The sequence below is a fragment of the Crocodylus porosus genome, unplaced genomic scaffold (genome assembly GCF_001723895.1).
Source record: "Crocodylus porosus isolate Cpor-Errol unplaced genomic scaffold, CroPor_comp1, whole genome shotgun sequence".
NCBI lineage: Eukaryota > Metazoa > Chordata > Crocodylia > Crocodylidae > Crocodylus > Crocodylus porosus.
In genome coordinates this window covers 37,659,147-37,676,129 of record NW_017728886.1, presented here as the reverse complement: position 1 = coordinate 37,676,129, position 16,983 = coordinate 37,659,147, and the positions used below count along the sequence as shown (strand labels likewise).

At 41.1% G+C, this 16,983-nt stretch overlaps 1 protein-coding gene across 3 annotated transcripts in view; it reads right to left on the bottom strand.

Annotated features, from left to right (window-relative positions):
* The window catches only part of FAM171A1 (family with sequence similarity 171 member A1), a 114,817-nt gene that overhangs the window by 36,946 nt on the left and 60,888 nt on the right, over positions 1 to 16,983 (bottom strand). The window contains exons 2-3 of one of the 3 annotated variants that reach the window (XM_019532618.1): positions 10,540 to 10,767; positions 3,020 to 3,112 (exon numbers count right to left, since the gene is read on the bottom strand). In XM_019532618.1, the coding sequence (XP_019388163.1) occupies positions 3,020 to 3,112; positions 10,540 to 10,767 (321 nt within the window). Of the gene's footprint in view, positions 1 to 3,019; positions 3,113 to 10,512; positions 10,768 to 16,983 lie in introns of those variants that run through there. The other 2 variants (XM_019532633.1, XM_019532626.1) reach the window with 2 other exon arrangements.

The following is a 16,983-nucleotide window of genomic DNA, read 5'->3' as shown; positions in this document are numbered from 1 at the left end:
CCAACATCTGGATCAGGCCAGGCCAGGCCCCTCCCCACAGGCTGGATGGGGCTGGGCCACACTCCCTTTCCCCCTATGTGGCTGGGTTGGGGCTGGCTCAAGCCCTCTTTCACCTCCTTAACCTGTGGGGCCACGTTGGAGCTGGGATGCTCTCTTTGTGCGTTTGGATGGGGCCCTGCTGCAACTGCCCCATGCCCAATCAGGAGCATCAGCCAGATTCAACCCATGGACAGTATGGGCACTACCCATCTAGCCCACCAGCCAAAAAGGTTGAGCATGACTGGTCTAAATGCAGAAATTGCTATGAAATAAGCCAAGGCATAAATTTATAATGTGCTTGCTTATCTGTGCTAACTCCCTGTGTCCATACCCTGAGTATATAAAAGGTGAGTAAGCTACCTTATTACTGGGAGCTTATGTTTTCACTATTTTTATTGCTGAAGTATCTTTTTGACCTCAGAAAGATTTAAGTAAAGAAATCAGTTTCTGGGCCTTGTAAAGTTGTGATTCTTCCTAAAATGAACCTATGCTCTTTTGAACCTTACAAATACCCATGCCAGCAAACTGACTAACTCTACTGCTGCAGGTGCTAGCACGCTGAATAGAAGCCATTGCCTTTACACCTCAAGGAAACAGGCAGACTGGGGAAGCTGTTGAAACTATAGCACCACACTTGAATTGGTGTGTGGCCTTCCTTAATATGAATACAAAGCCAAAACTTAGCATAATCCAGGAAGGAGTAACGCCGGTGACTGTGCTTCAGTATGTGTAAAACATGTGAAGCACAATCAAGCACAATCAACCCCAAGCACTTTTGTAAGGAGGTCACTGTAAGAAATGCATTACTTATGCATTACTGGAGAGGAGATATCTTTACCTTTGGTTAATTGAGTCCTAAACCCAGCTTGTTAAAAAATTGGTATTTTTCACCTTTTCTAGATGATTTGACCCTACACAGCCTGCGTGTGTCTGTGGTTGCCAAGTTCCCTCCTCACAATGGCTTTGAGAGGATTTGTGTGGATTGTACCGTTACCATGAGAATGGAATCAGCCAGCTTGGTTTTGACGGGCTTCTCAAATATAATTGCTTGTACACCTTGCCAATTATTCAGTGGCACTAGTAACTGTTACACAGGGTGGGCTCTTCCATCCATGAGATCAGGGCTCTAGACACCAGGATTCCCAAGTCTGTAGGGAGTTTTAATGAGCCTAGATCTGCTCTCACTTTTCTACTGGAGTGAATCCTGACAGACTCTTCTGAAGTAATTGATGTAAATACAGCTGGTATAAGTATGAGAAGAATCAGGCCATACGAGCTGTGACGAGGATTTGTAAGCCTTGGTAGGATGCTTAGGATTTCTTTTTTTTTTTTCTTTCTTCATTTCTTTTACTGTAACAAATACAGGAGTTGGGTCTTATATTTTATGGGATGGAGAATGTATCAGAGAAGGAAATATTCTTGTTATCCTAAGATAAAGAGGGAGGATAGTTCATGTAAATGGTTTTTCCTGTGAGTGAGTGTGTGAGAGAGAGTTGAGAGCCAATTCCTAGGGTCTGTAATATTTTGGATGATACAACACCTCTTTCCTGTACTTTAGATATATCATTCTAATTTAAAGGAAGTATGGGGTAGCTGTGTACATTCAGTCATAGGAGCAAGACGGGATGTGGCAGATGTTTGCATTAACATCATTTAACAAGCCAACTTTATTCCTGATTTAGAAAATACCAAAGGAGTGTTGTAAAGCTTTTAGCTTTTGGATTTTGCAGGGGGAAAAATTTTAGTTGTATGGTGAACTGTATGATATTAGCAAACTTTCAACAGAACAGGAATCTTTAATATGCCACAATAATAAAGTAATATTCTAACCAGTATTGCATAGTTTATCAATAGAGCCGCTTGTAGTTCAGTGTCTTCTCCAGGCCAACTAATTTACAAAATCAGATTCATAATGTCAGCTCTCCAAGTGCATAATGAATGTACTGCTGCTGGATTTGTTATACAGCTCTTTTTGACAGAGCTCTGTTATATATCTTTTTTTTTTTTGTTTAGTGCTTTTTCAGTTGTAGTCATATCTAGTGTTCTCACTACTGAAAAGCCTATTGTGTCGGAATGGTTTCTACTCATAAAAAAGATGTCAGGAATATTCCTTCAGATAAAAGAAGAAGGTCATCTTGCATGATTATGGCAAGTAAAGAAAGTAACACTCCATGGTTCATTAACTTTCTGCTATAGCCCAAGATGATGATATTTATAAATCATATTAAAAAAAACCCACTGCATAATTTATACACAGGTAGGGTTACCCAGAGAGATGCAGAAACCCTTGCTTTAATTTAAAAGTGAGCTCCTTTGAGCATCTAAGAGCTTCATTAACAGACTCACCTGAACACAATTCATTCTAACAAATTAGAAATAGGGTTAATTTATGTCACCCAGGTAACAGACATGTGGTTGATTTAATCAATGTACAATAGTGCTTTAAGAAGTCACAACACTATATTCACTTGCATTTTGACCTTGTGAAGGGCTCTCCCTGCCCTGGCTTTATTTTTCAGATTAAAAAATGAAAGTAATAAGCAGTAAACAATTTAGGCCAACAGAAACTGAATAATGAAGATTGGTGAAATTATGTTAGATGATGTAATAAGCAGCAAATAAAGAAAATACTTTCTCTAGCCAGCATAACAAAATGTAAAGAATTTTGAGAATTATTTAGAAAGAATGTAAGGAGATAGGCCCACGTATACTGAAAGGCTCACTGATTTGGTAACAGGTTCCTAACATGATTTGCCTGGCTAAGTAGACAGGAATGTTTTGCTATCAGTGAAGTAATTAATCAAATTAACATTTATTAAAGTGAGGCCATAGGACATGGACCTGGCTTTACACCATACAGGGAAATTCTAACATAATGGGGGAATTTAACAGCAAAGTGAAAGGGACCGGGACATCTATTCTTTTGTTTTTTTAAATACAGTTTTTTAATTCTAACGTCAACCTCTAGAAACAAACATACCTTGAAACCCTGAGACAATCTGTACTACATCTTCATAGACCATCAGAGTAGCAGATCGTTCAGGAAGAAGGCCAAGGCTCAGTGACGAAAACACTGTGGAAGGTAAGTTGTTTAAGTGGGATATATTTTCAATTTTTACAAAAAATAACACATTTGAAAGATTTTAGATTTAGATAATTCTCTTACACAAAAAGGGTATTTTCTTCTGTTACTCCCAAAAAACAGCCAACCCAAACTCCTGTAGTTACAGAAAAGCAAATATCTGCATTCACAAAAGAACCCATCTGTGTCATAAACCATGCATTTTATTGACAGAGTGATTTATCACTGATCTAAACAATACATTTTCACTTTCAGACTATTCTAAAATGGAAAGCACCTGAGAAGAGGTATATTCCAGATTCTGAAACAGAGAACTGTGGGTCAGGAATCTTTATTCCCAGTCCCACTTGCAACATTATGTAGACATAAGTAATACACTAATTCTGCCTCTGCTTAAATCAATTTGTCTATCTGACGTACCTTAAACAGACACTGACTGGATTAACTCTTGAGATGGTTAGGTGTGAAGAAATGTAAAAGTATTGGGATGCTTTTCTGTCAGCATTGGTAGGTCTAAAGTTTGACCTTTTATTTGTCTGCAAAATTACACCAGTCTAAGTCATGACTATCCACCCTCTGTAATGAAGGTATTGTGGGCTTGCCTACACCATGATGGCTGCCAGCCTCAGCCACAATGCTTCCAAGCACACCCTAAACATGCACAAAGCAGAGACTGAGGTATTAAGACCTTAAAGATGCTGCAAAGCAGCTTTACTCAGCCTATTTCTGGGTTTGAAGTCTATCTGTGGGAGCAGGTGGATGGGGCACACTTTGGAACACCCTGGCCAGGGCATATTGCCTCAGCACTGTAGACAAGTCCTATATGCAGCAAAACAATATGATTCTAGAATATAGTATGGAAAAGGGGCAATATGCAGGGAGTTTGCTGCAGGGGATCTATACCCACTATGATGGAGGGGAAGTGGGGGTGAAGGGAGAGGGGAAGGGCAAGGAAAGTATATCCTGCATGCCAATCCCTTCTGCCTAGAGAACCAGGGATATGTACCATAGCTACTTAGCATACTTCAGCCCTGACATCATGATAACGATAAGGAGCAGTTCTCCATCCACTCCATGGCTGCAAGAAGAAGAGGGGAGGAGGAGAGAGAAAGAGGAGGAATTCCATGTAGATGGAATATTTTTTAGGCCAGGGAATGTGTGCATCTGTTTGGAAAGCGCCTAACACATTTTGGAGCTATCACGATCTGAGGAAGAGATTTTCAAAAGCAAAGACCCCTTAAACGTTTACGTGCTTTGGAAAACTCCGCCTGAATTATTCCCCTAAAAACTTTATAGTAACAAATCAGAAATCTGTACTCTAGATATCCATTTCAAGTCACTCATGCACTTTTTAAAGAGCAGTAATTTTATTTTAAATTAGGAGAAATATATAGATAGTGTCAGTTTAACAAATATCAACTTAAAAATTCCCCATGAGCTCATGTGAGCATTAATAAATCACACAATAATTACTTAAACTATAGCTATTTTATAAAAGAATTTACTTTTTAATATTCTGCATATCAAACTAGAATTTTAGCTCAGGGAACACAGTGAAACAGCTAAATAACAGGTAGTGTTAAAGGGTTCAATTACAAAAACTGTTTGTTTTTACTTCAGTAATTTAATTTGTAGGAGTGAAAGCCAATGTAATTCAAGCACCCTAGGGAGCTGAATACAAGAATACATGCCAATGTTTTTTCTATTGCACGCTGGGCCACAATACATGAATAGCCTTTGAACTTCTTTTGTGCTTTCTGCATAATCATTACTCAACATGACAAATTCAGGGAGTAATAGATTTTTGGGACAGAAAAGATTTTTATGATCATTTGTAACACAGGCCAGAGGATTTTCCTATATTAATATAATCTTCCAGTGAAATAGTTGTGCTTGAACTAGAGTGGATACTTTTCTAGAAAGAATGCCTTGTAATTATGCTTACTAGCCAGTGAAGGAGAATTTACTATGACCCTTAGTAGTAAGTTGTTCCCATGTCTAATTACACAATACAATGTCTGTTCAAAAAGTATCGAGACTAAACATGTATATGTGGTACAAAGTATTGGGTGGAGGGTGTGGCTTTGCTGAACACGTCTGGGCGTGTTGGGACTCCTCTGGACAGGTTTGCAGCTCCTGGTGTTTCTCCAGTTTTCTGTGGCCAGCTGTTGAAGTAAGATCATTTGTGTCTCGCATCCCCTTTCATTATGTCAGAGTATCCAGAACCATGCGTGTGCATTATATTTTCCTGAATATCGGGCAAATGGTAAGTGAAACATTTGAATTACTTAAAATAGCATTTGGTGCTGACACTATGAGCTATGCAAGAGTTTTTGAATGGTATCATTGGTTTAAAAAAGGATGATCATCTATCGAAAGTGATGAGTGTTCTGGATGCCCTTCAACATCACAACATGATTAAATGTGGCAGCAGTTCGCAGTTTGGTTCTAAATAATAGGTGACTGACTGGCCAAGAGATAGCAGAAGAAGCTGGAATTTCTGGTGGTTCATGTCATTCAATTCTAACTGGCAATTTGGGAACGAAATGACCAGACAAGTGTGTGTCCGACTCTTGGATACTTCACCACGACAACACACCTGCCCACTCAGCACAGCTTGTGAAGCAATTTTTTGCCAAATACCGTATCCCACAAGTGCCACAGCCTCCATATTCAAATGATTTGGTCCCATGCAACTTTTTTATCTTCCCTCAACTAAAGAAAGCCTTGAAAGGAAGAAGGTTTTGTGATCTGAAAACCATAAAATGAAATGCAAGTGAGCAGCTTTTAGTGATTCCACAAATTGCTTATCAGAGGTGCTTCCAACAATGGCAGAAATGTTGGGAGAAGTGTGGGGCTGCAGAAGGAGCATACTTCGAAGGAGATTAAGCCGAAACCTCTGTAAATAAAATATTTTGTTTCCTACAGCATCATTCTTGATACTTTTTGAATAGCCCTTGTACATTAAAAAAATTGTGCTTTATCTTTGAATTATTCCAGCCACTGTTTCTTCTTATATATTTGTCTGCTAGACTGAGGCGCTCTCCACTTTCAAATTCTGTTCTATTCTACTAATTCCATCCAATAATCCCAGAGACGTATTTTCTAGGATAAGAGTTCCATCGCCTGTACATGTGGCCATCATTCTTCATTCCCAGGTCCATACCCATTACAAACTCAACTGTTTGCCTCCAGTGAATTTAGCAAAAAAATTCAGATTCCTTGCGCAGCGACCCATCTACCTTATCATTTACCACTCTCCTAAGCCTTGTCTCATCCACAACCTTCACCAGTAATGATTTTATGTTTTCTGCCCAGGCACTGGCAAAAATGTTAAAAAATGAAGGACCAGAACTGACCTTGTAGAACCCCACTAGACATCTAGTGATTCCTAACTTCTGTTACAAGGAGACATATCATTTAGCTCTTTTTAATGTGTATTTCTGTGATAGAAAATCATCTTTGTTGCTCAAGATATTGAAAATTGCCAACTCAAATGCCTTACAAAAATCTATGTACATTATCAGCATTATGTCTAAACTAAACTAGTAAGCTTGTCAGAAAAGGATATTAAGGGTCCCTTTATGCATACATGTAAAGGCACAATGGGATCTAATGTGCCGTTCATACAATTGCACCTCCAGCCATACAACATGTGCTTGGCAGGATGCGTGATCATGGAATTGCACATTAGATCCGATCGCACCTTATTGCCGGTGTAGGAGAAGCCTGATCTTAGGCTCCCTCTGCACTGGCTAGATGCATGTTCCTGCAGCTGGGAACCCCTTCAGCTGAGGGGCTCCTAGCTGCAGTGGTGCCCCACATACCTCTGTGACTGGGAGATTCAGCTGCTGTGGGGTGCTGCCAGATCCTAGTCGGCAGCAGCTGGGGATGAGGTCCCCTCAGCTGTGGGTGTGGGTCCAGCCTCAGCTGAACATGGTGTACTCAATGGTATACTCCACAGTCATCTCCAGCTGCAGGGGACCCTGCTACACACGTAAATTAAAGCCGGAGACCAACCAGCTATAAAGCTAGTACACATTTTTCGAGGTCTAACTTTACAGCTGTTTGGACAATTTTATAGCATGACGGGTACTTTGCATGAGTAGCTGGTTTCATTTAGTTGTACAATTTACAAGCCAATTATGCAATAACTGCACCAGGTAGTGGGGACCCAAGTTAATTTGGTAAGAATTACTTGCGACCTACCCATCCCAGACATGTTCCCCTAATTTACTGTTTTATTAATCAAATTCTGTATCATTCATTCCATTATTTTGCCCAGGGACTACATTAGATTGATAAATATATAGGTACCCAGTTTAGCTCAGAAGATACCCTTGGACCCAGAGACATCCTCAACCAGTTCTTCTAAAACTTTTGAAAGCCAGTTACCTGGACCTGCCCATTTAAAAGTGTCTAGCTGTAGTTGCTGCTGTTTAACATCATCCTGAATAACTTTTGGCAAGAAAAGTATTTCATCATCATGTCCTTAGAATACATCATCTGTTTTTATCCTCAAATGCATAACAGTTTTCTTAAACATTTCTACATTTTTTATCATTACAGGCAATTCCACCATGTCCATCTAGTAAACTAATTAATGTCCTTTTTAATGCCATACTTTAATTCTTCATATGCTTAAGCTCCTTTTTATCATTTTTAACTCTGCCAGCCTTGGGGGGTTTTTGCCAAGGGGTAAATACCATTAACATTTCTTCATACAAATGGCCTAGAATAAAAATTAGTTGTTTGGGAACTTATGCGAAAAAGAAGTGAAGACATGTCAAAAGAAGAGACTTTTCCCTTAATTCTGAATCTCCACCATTAGTGGATTCCTACTAGAAGGAGATAGAAATTTTGGACTTTAAAATAGGTCAGCAGGCAGAAGGCTGCATTATGCATAGCATTTTATCACACAATACTTTTCATGCTCAGGACAATTTATAAGGTCATTAAAAAGCACTGATTTACATAAAGATAACAATGCCTAGACAGCCAAGAATATCTTCTTTTTTTTGTTTAGTAGTAGTTCAAACAACGTCCAAGAAATGAACTGTTAATTAGAGAGTCATTATTCTGTTCACAGTTCTTTTTTAAAAAAAAAATATTTTTCATATATTGTCCCTTGCAGCTAACTTAATTGAAACAGAAGGACTGACTGATTAAGCAGTAAAGTCCTGGAATTCAGTTGCTACTTAGATAAAGTTAAATTATACCCAGATTAGAGGGGGGGGAAAAGACCATGATTGTTCTTATGCTCTTACAGCAGCATCACAAAATCAGTGGTTATACCACTTCTTAGTATGTGGCTTTACCAGGCATGCTTTTTGCAATACATGATAAGCCCACTATACTGCTGCCTGAAATGATATATCTGGTCTGTGAAGAAAACCAAATAGACAATAAATCCTGGACCATATCCATTCCTGCATGAAACCCTTGCAGATGCAAGAGTATGTATTGGTAGAGTTCACTGCAGAAACTAAACTTGTATGTTCTGCTCTTTTACTTTCAGTATTTTATTCAGCTTGGATCAAACTCCTGTTTTTGTTTGTAGTGTTCCTCACTTCCTGGTTCTTATGAACTGACAATCCTGCACCATTTGTGTTGTAAACACCACTGATAAATGTTTAAATGCACGTATATGGACATATAAAACATTAAAAAGTTTTGTAAAAAAAAAAATCCTTTCCCCCCAAACTTCAATATTTGGAGCCTAAATTACTGAACAATGTCTCTTTTAAGAGAGTACATCAAGGAATAGGTATTCTGAATTTGCATTTCTGAATCTGCTTTTGAATGTCTTTGTTGCAGATATTTAATCAGGAAAGGTATTAAGTTCCAGGTAAAGATAACAAAAGAGTGGATTTCGGTCCTACTGAAGTCAATGGAAAAAATGCCTCTTGATTTCTATAGGGGAATGATAGAAGGCCAAAATTTTTTTTCCCCTGAAACGTGATCTTATTTCATCTTCCAAGAGAGAGGCCTGCTTGCAACTTGTACGTATAGGTAGAGCTCAACCAATTTCATTGACTTACCAAAACAATAGCACCACATTTGATTCTCTTCCCTTAAAGTCAATAGCTGAAAAATGTCACGTAAGTAAAGATTTTGGATTATAAACTTCATTGCTGAACAAGAAAGATTTCTACACCTCCCTGCCTGCCATCTGACACCAACAGGGAAGGAATCCTGCTTGATCTGCACAACAAAGAGCAGCCCCACAAAGACACTCTCATGGACCCAGAGGAACAGATTTTCTGCTTCCTCTGTGCAAAAATGAAGTTTATTTCCTACATATGGGAACTTTTTACCATCTTCAACTTTCCCTGAGCCTGATGAAGGGCATGTGAACTGGAAAGCTTGCAGAAAAAAGATTTTTTTTTTTTTTTTGCAATTTCTCAGTTGGCCCAATAAAAGCTATCATCTCTGAATGAAGAGTTCTAGATTTTTGCTTTTTTATGTAAGTAAAGCTGTATTCTAAAGATAGGTAAGTGATTGTAAGGCTGGTGCCACTGAATGCACTTATATATTAGTTAAGACTCTCAGAAACATGGAAAGAATGCTAAGGAAGCTGCCACTTGAGTGATTGCTAAAACTAAAGTCAAAGAAAGAAGTTTCTAGTTTTGGAAGAGACCAACCTTTTTTTTTTTTTTTTAAAGCAAATTAAGGTAGGTAAGCAAACAGCATATTGCTGTGGGGAAAGCAGAAGACTAGTAATCTGAAGACAAGGTTCTAGTCCCAGGTCTGTCAGAGATTTCCTGTCTGACTTTGGACAACTCACTTAACCTCTTTGCATCTCAGTTTCTTCCTCTGGAACATGGCGATAATACAACAATTTCCACAGAATTTAGTGACATTTACATGAAAAATTGTAATACTTCTCTCTGAAATATATGTGAATCTGTCATGTTGGAAAAAGTGATTGTGTCAAGATGCTACCAGGCACTTTTGCACCTGTCTAGAAAACTATAGCTGGACGTGGGACAGAACTGAAGAAAAAAGGACTACTGTCAAAGTCTAGGGGGAAAACGTACTGGTACAATGCAGCTGCCAAAATAGCACACTGCAAAATAGAGCTGCCATACAGAAAACTTGTTAACTATATTTCTTATTTTCTACAGATGGTGGACTGCAGAAATGATAAAAAGTTTTAAAAAGCTGGTGTTAACTGGGTTAAATGTTTTCCGCATCACATCAAAGAGATTCAAGAGTAGACTGAAATCCACAAAAAGAAACAATTTCACACTGGTGAGCAATCAGAGCAATCACTGTTTAACAAATTACCCATATATTTTTCCCCAACAGCCACTCAGGACTGCAACCATTAGCATTAAACATACAAAAACATACAAAACCGCGCAACTTCCTTTAGATAAAAATCTTACCTCAGAACAAAAATAAAGATCTCTTACCAGGCAATCTTATAGGTTTCCATGGTGCAGAATTTGGCACGTAAGCATGTTTACTAGCAGTAACAAACAGCTGATTGCCCAGCTTATACTGAAACTTGATGAAGGCAGTGCCATCTGCTCCTGAGGTTCCAGAGGCAATGGAAATCTGGTTGCTAAAAATCTCGATAAAGGCTTCGGTTACTGGCTGATGTGTGGTGGCATCACTTACATGGACCTTCAGTATCACTTCTGTAATGACAAACAAAGACAATAATTATCCTTTGAAAATCTTTAATGGGCAGCAGCAGTTAGAACAAGTGAGGATGCCAAAGGCAAAAGAGATACGGGGCCCAACACTACTCTCTGACATAGATGTCTGATACCATCTATCTTCCCTACCTACTATTCTCCATTCGAAGTACTGCCCTTTTGATAACTCTACGGAGCTGCCATCTGGCAGAACCTCATGCACAAGCAAGATATTTCACACACATACAGCTGCTTCTGTCACACTGCAGGCCACCTGCCATGCCTCCAAGTCCTTATTTTACTGTTAGCACAGACTATGCAGGTGCTTATAGTGCAGCTATCACCATGGAATCTGGGCAATAGCCAGTTAGTCTGTCTGAGCAGAAAACAGCAATCCAAGGCAGGAGGTTTTATAGGTATTGATTACGGCAGTAATCACCTGACACAATGGCATGTATTTTCCTTCTTTGGAGTTAACCTGTCCTTTTCCCAGAAATGAATTATTCTTAAAAGAATTCCCAGATGTACAGTGTCTGGCCACTTAAAGCCTTATGACTTTAAGGATAGGGACAGACATTATACATAGGCTGATTTAAGTGATCAGACTTCACTGATCTGGCTCAAACTGGTTTGTGCAACATCTGTCCCAGATGGTTTAAGATAAACCAGACTCCCCCAGCATACCAGCAAGCTCTCTGGGCTGGGCTGGGCTGGGCTGGGCGGGGCTCCCCTCAGAGCTGGCCCCTCCCATCTGCTCCCTGGCTGGAGCTCAGCAGAGACTGCAGGCATCTGCCCGGCTTCCCTCTGCTCTTCTCCCCTCTCCCTGCTAAGTCCCCTGTGCCTTACACAGACATCTCTCAGCATTCGCTAGCAGACCACATGCTGGCTACAGTCCATGCTGTGGCAGACAGGACAAAGGCAGAATCAACAGATAGCTGGTAAAGCCCTTCTGTTGTTTTCTTAATGGGGTGGTAAACATTGAGTTAGGGGAGATAAACAGTGTTATCAATTCCCTGCTAGGCTGGTGGGGTGGGAGAAGGGAACACCTCCCTAATCAGATCATCCTGCCAGGGCCTGGTCACACCCCCTTCACCTCAGCACTATGGAAGGGAAGAGAGCTAGCACCCCTCAGCTTCTAGCCTGAGCCACTGCAGGCATGTGCCTGCATGTCTGGAATGTCTGTGTAGTTACAAACTGATTTAGCCTAGCCAGGTTAGACTAACCTGCAAAGATTGAATCAATTCAGGCTCAGGCTTTTTAAATGTCTGTCCCTAGCCTAAAACACAGGCTATGACATACTGCTTTGTTTTAACAAGTCAGTCATTCATTAGTCAGCTTGTTCTGCCATGCATTTTTAATAGTCCTTGGATAGTTCTCCTGCCCAACACTACTGCCTTTATCCCCACAATATCATTGACTGCCTACAACACCTAGGTATAGGTGCCACAAGTGGCACAGGCAGCCTTGGTGTGGCATGTAGGGGATTGGAAAGGGGACAGCAGCACAGTGGCAGACAGGGCAGGGAGCAGAAAGCAGAGCAGCTTATTGGGCAGGAGAAAGGGATCAGAGTGGCACATGGGGAGGGTGCAGAGCTAATTTGTGATGCACCTGCCAAAAAAAGTTTTGCCTCCAGTAGCCTACGGTATTGGACATACCGTGATAGCAGTGGTCCGACCCTTCCAACATTAGTCAAATATTTCCAAAGTATGGGACCAACTGGTGTCTCCTGCTTTCCCACCTTGAGCAACTGTTGCATTCCCATACTGTATCTCAGCAGATAAGCTATTCTACAAAGCACTGAGATAATCTAATGCAACCTTCTCCTTCCTGTTCATGAGAGTTCAAACCAATTCCTCACTAACAAGCACATGTTCATGCTCCATATACAAGTTATTTCTTCAAGTGCTGCAGAAGAAATACAGCATGATCTCATGAATGTTTTATGAATGTAACTGAAATATTATCTTACAAAGAACAATACTAGAGGTGGAGTTTTCTTACATGCATTAACACTTAAATTATTAGCCAAGGCTTAAAAAAAATAGTAGACAGTAGACAAGCAAGACATGGTATTAAACAGAATAGCAAAGACCCAACATAAATCTTTGTAAATTCCAACAGTTAAATGATGTAACTGAGCACATAGATGAAAGCAAGAAGCAAGAAAGCTTCAGAAAATAAAGCTTACAGGGGATTTTTCATTGTGACGGAGGAGCTTTAGTGCTTCATCACTTTAAAGGCTGGAGCAGGCAGCCACCAGGTGGCTGATTGCAGTGGCCATTTTCAAACATAGGCCAGAAAGGCAGCAGTTTGGGTGGAGCAGCCAAGGAGGCAACATCAGGCTGAGCTGCTCCTGGAACACCTTGGAGGTAAGGATACAAGCTTTGGGGGACGGTTTGGAGGCTCCTGGTCCTGGGTATGACTTGAAACTGCAGCCTGCTGGGGAAGGGTGGCTTGGTGGGACTCCTAGTGGCATGGGAGCCCCCAGAAAATGCCAGGACAGTTACCTCTCTGGTGGGTAGGGGTGCCTTAAAATCTTAGCCCCCACTGTACAGTGAAGAACATACAAACTACGAGGCAAAGCACACTGAAGGAAAGGCACCTGAGCCCCTGGGGGGTGTAAGACCCCAAGCCCATAAAGGAGCAGTGTGGAGCCCCAGTGAGGGGGGAACAGAGGGGTGGGAGGCCAGTATGTGGGGCCAGGGGCCCAGTGTGTGTTTGTGTATGTTTATGTAGAGTTGCCCCGAGAGCGGCCAGGGCAGGCTTGGCCTGGGTGGGGAACTTGGCTGGCCACTACTCAGGTGAGGGTTGAGGGAGAGACCCAAGAGACTGTACGTCTGCCACCCAAGGCATGATCTGGATAAAGCCCCACAGCCTATGGGAGCTGCTCCAAGAAGGAGCAAGGCAGAACAAGTTGTTGATGCAAGAAAGAGACCCTGTGAGACGGGGTGGAGTGCGAGAGGCCCTAGTGAGAGGAAGGTGGTGTGAATGTGCATGTGTAACAGGCCTGACAATGAGGGCTAAGTCTGGTACGGCTTTAGGTCGGGTGTATAGCAAGAACTTATGATGCCATCTGCGAGGCGTGGGCCACTGTGTAGGGGAGGTTCAGAGCGGTGAATAGCACCCCCCTGGAACTGGGGCCTGTAATGGGTAGTCTCCTGCATCTTCCACCAGTTATGGGAACAGTGAAGTCATGGCAGGTGAGACTGGGTGAACTGCACCCCATAGAGACAGTAGGTGGGCCAACTCAAGACTCGGCCCCAGGCTTGTCCCATCGCATTCATCTAATGAAAGTTCTTCAAAACAACAGTGCTTTTCTCAATGTGCGTCAGTCAGAAATTAATCAGAACCCTTCATAAGTATAGATATTCTTTCTGCATTTTGAAGTAACACAACCACACATCAGAAGCCACAAACAAAAATCCCATTATTATTCATCCTCGTCATTAATCTCTCATTTTATAACTTGTCAACCAGACACACCGATTTAAAAAAAAGTTCAGAGTGAAATATATTCTAGCCATTAAAGATCCTGTGTTTGTCCCCAGTTTCACACTTACAGTAAAAAAGAAAAGAAGTCCAACATATGGAGGGGGGTGAGTGGGGAAGGAATACACACCTAAAGTGCAACACACATACATATACAATGACTCCTAAGCTCCACCTTAATCAGCAAGTCCCATGCTACACGTTACAATTATCAAGCAATTAACTGGTTAACTGTGCAATTACCTTGAGACCAGCTATACATACCTATCACGCCATAAGAAGGTCCAACCACCTATAAAGTTAGACCTAAAAAATATGTACTAACTTTATAGCTGGTTACCATTGAGCTTTAATTTGCATGTGTAGCAGGGTCTCTCCTGAAGCTGGGAGCCCTCACAGCTGAGGGGTGCACCATGCCCGCCTGGGGCTGGGAGTCCTGCAACTGAGGGGACTCAACCCCAGCAGCTGCTGACTCTGGGTCTTGGTAGCACCCTGCAACTGCCAGGTCCTGACAGCATGCTTCCTTGTTTCATGCAGCCCTGAGGATGGGAGACTTGGCAGCCATGAACTCCCAACCCTGGGGGCTTCATGCACCTCCAGGGCCCCTCAGCCTGAGACTGGGCTCCCTGTGCACTGGCAATAAAGAGTGATAGCTCTAATGTGGATGGGATCTAACGTGTGGCATGCAGGAGGCACAACTGTTTGGATAGCACATAAGATCCCATTGCGCCTTTACTTGCATATGTAGAGGGGCCCTATGGGCATCTTTACACGTGCTCTGTGGTGGAGGGGGAGGGGAAGAGCATTTTAATTAGAGTGACTCTCAGGAGCTACTCTAATTAAAATGCCTACAGTGTCTCATGTATTCAATGTCTTGCACTTCAAAATCATGGTGGGGGTGCTTTAATTAAAGCTCGTTCAATGAGTTTTAGTTAAAGCACCCCCGCCACCAGTTTGAAATGCAGGGATGCTGAAGCTGCTGGAGCATTCTAATTAAAACGTTCCAGTAGATTTAATTAATCAAGTCTGCTCAATCGAGAACATGTCAGAGCAGGCATTGGGCATGCGTATAGGTGTCCCAAGTAACTAATGCAATCTGGCATTGAAGATAGTTCATATACAAATAAAGGACTCCTTGATTACTGTATTTACAAGGAACAAGGCAAGCGAGTGCTTTTTGTTGTTTTTTTTTTTAAATGCCCAAAACAAGTGCTCTTAGATCTGAAGCCACATACTTAAGTTGTTGGCGTTTTTTCCTTTTGATTTCTGTAACAAATGCAAAGAACAAGTGCAGCAAAGAAAGAATGAGGCATACACAGAAAGAAGAGCAAGTGAATGAGATGAGCTGAACATTATGGTTACAAGATAGTTCAGAACATAAGAGAGCAGAAGAGGTACTCTGACAACTGACATTAGTTATATGCTAAAGGAGCTCTACAGCATAACAGATGAGGAGGGTTATAAAATGAAAAAAGCAGATCAGACCAATTAAAATATTTGTGAAAATTTCAAGTTTCATAATTGAGGCTGCTCCTAGAAGTGATCAAGTGATGAAGATTGTGATTATATATCAAAGTCAGCATGCAAATCTTTTCTCTTTCTTAGAAAAGAAAGCAAAAAGAGGAGAAAGAACTAAGGGTTGTTCTTCTAGGACCCTTCTTTCAAATGTTGTGCTTCCCTTTCTCTCTCCCTAGACAATGCTAACTATTAAGGTCTCTCCCTGTGTCCTGTAATGAGCACTAAATGGAGGCTCTCCTGGAATACTGCTGTGAAACCAATATAATAAAAAGGCAATGAGCAGGAATGCTTGCTTCTGCTTTGGGAAACTAGGGACTGAAACTGGGTGACCTAAAAGCTGCTTCAAATCAGGATCTTTAGATCCAAGACCCATTTTTATCTCTTTTTATTGTTTGTTTTTTTCTTCTAGAAGGGAAAAATCCTAGCCAACTGAACTAGTTGTTTAATCTCAACTGACACACTTATGAACTGTCAAAGACTTACTTAATCAAGCGTTTTCTCCTACACACAGCCCTTTTCTTTTTATCTAATTCAGCAGTGAAGTCATGAGTGCTGAACCTATGGCATCACAATAATTTCCACAGCAAAAGACTGATTACAGTCTTCAAGCAGAAGCCAGATTTTTTGGCAAATACCAAATGGTGCTAAGAGTAAAGCCCCACAGGATCATATCAACAGGTCAAAAGAAATCTGATTGGTGGAGAGCAGTCACAGGCAGAAGTTCAAACACATGTGGGACTCTAAGGAAGGCTCTAAAGTAGCTGGAAAATCGGTTGAAGAGCAGAGAACAGAGTGTACTGTGCAATAAAGAGTATGTACTACTGCAGACAGGAGAAAGTTCTGCAGAATTGTTGTAGTGTAATTCTCCCCGTGCAAATCTGTTATGTTCAATTATTACAGGGAACAAAGTGTTTTTTGTTTCTCCAGTAAAGTTTTGGAGGGAGTGAGGAAAAAAATAAGGATAGCAGTGTGATTACAACTGTACTGCTAAGGAAATACAGTATGTCCCAAACGTTTAAGGGACCCGACTTTACTAAGTGCTCCTTATTTGATGATGTCCACTGGCACTATTTAGAGAAGTAAAAACAAGACATGGGCTTGTTTACAAGTGACACTGTAAATGCATTTTCTGAGGGCATTAGTGGGAGCTTATATCGATTAAAATGGCTGCCTGATATCAGGTAAGTCAGGATAGGGGAGACTAGCGGG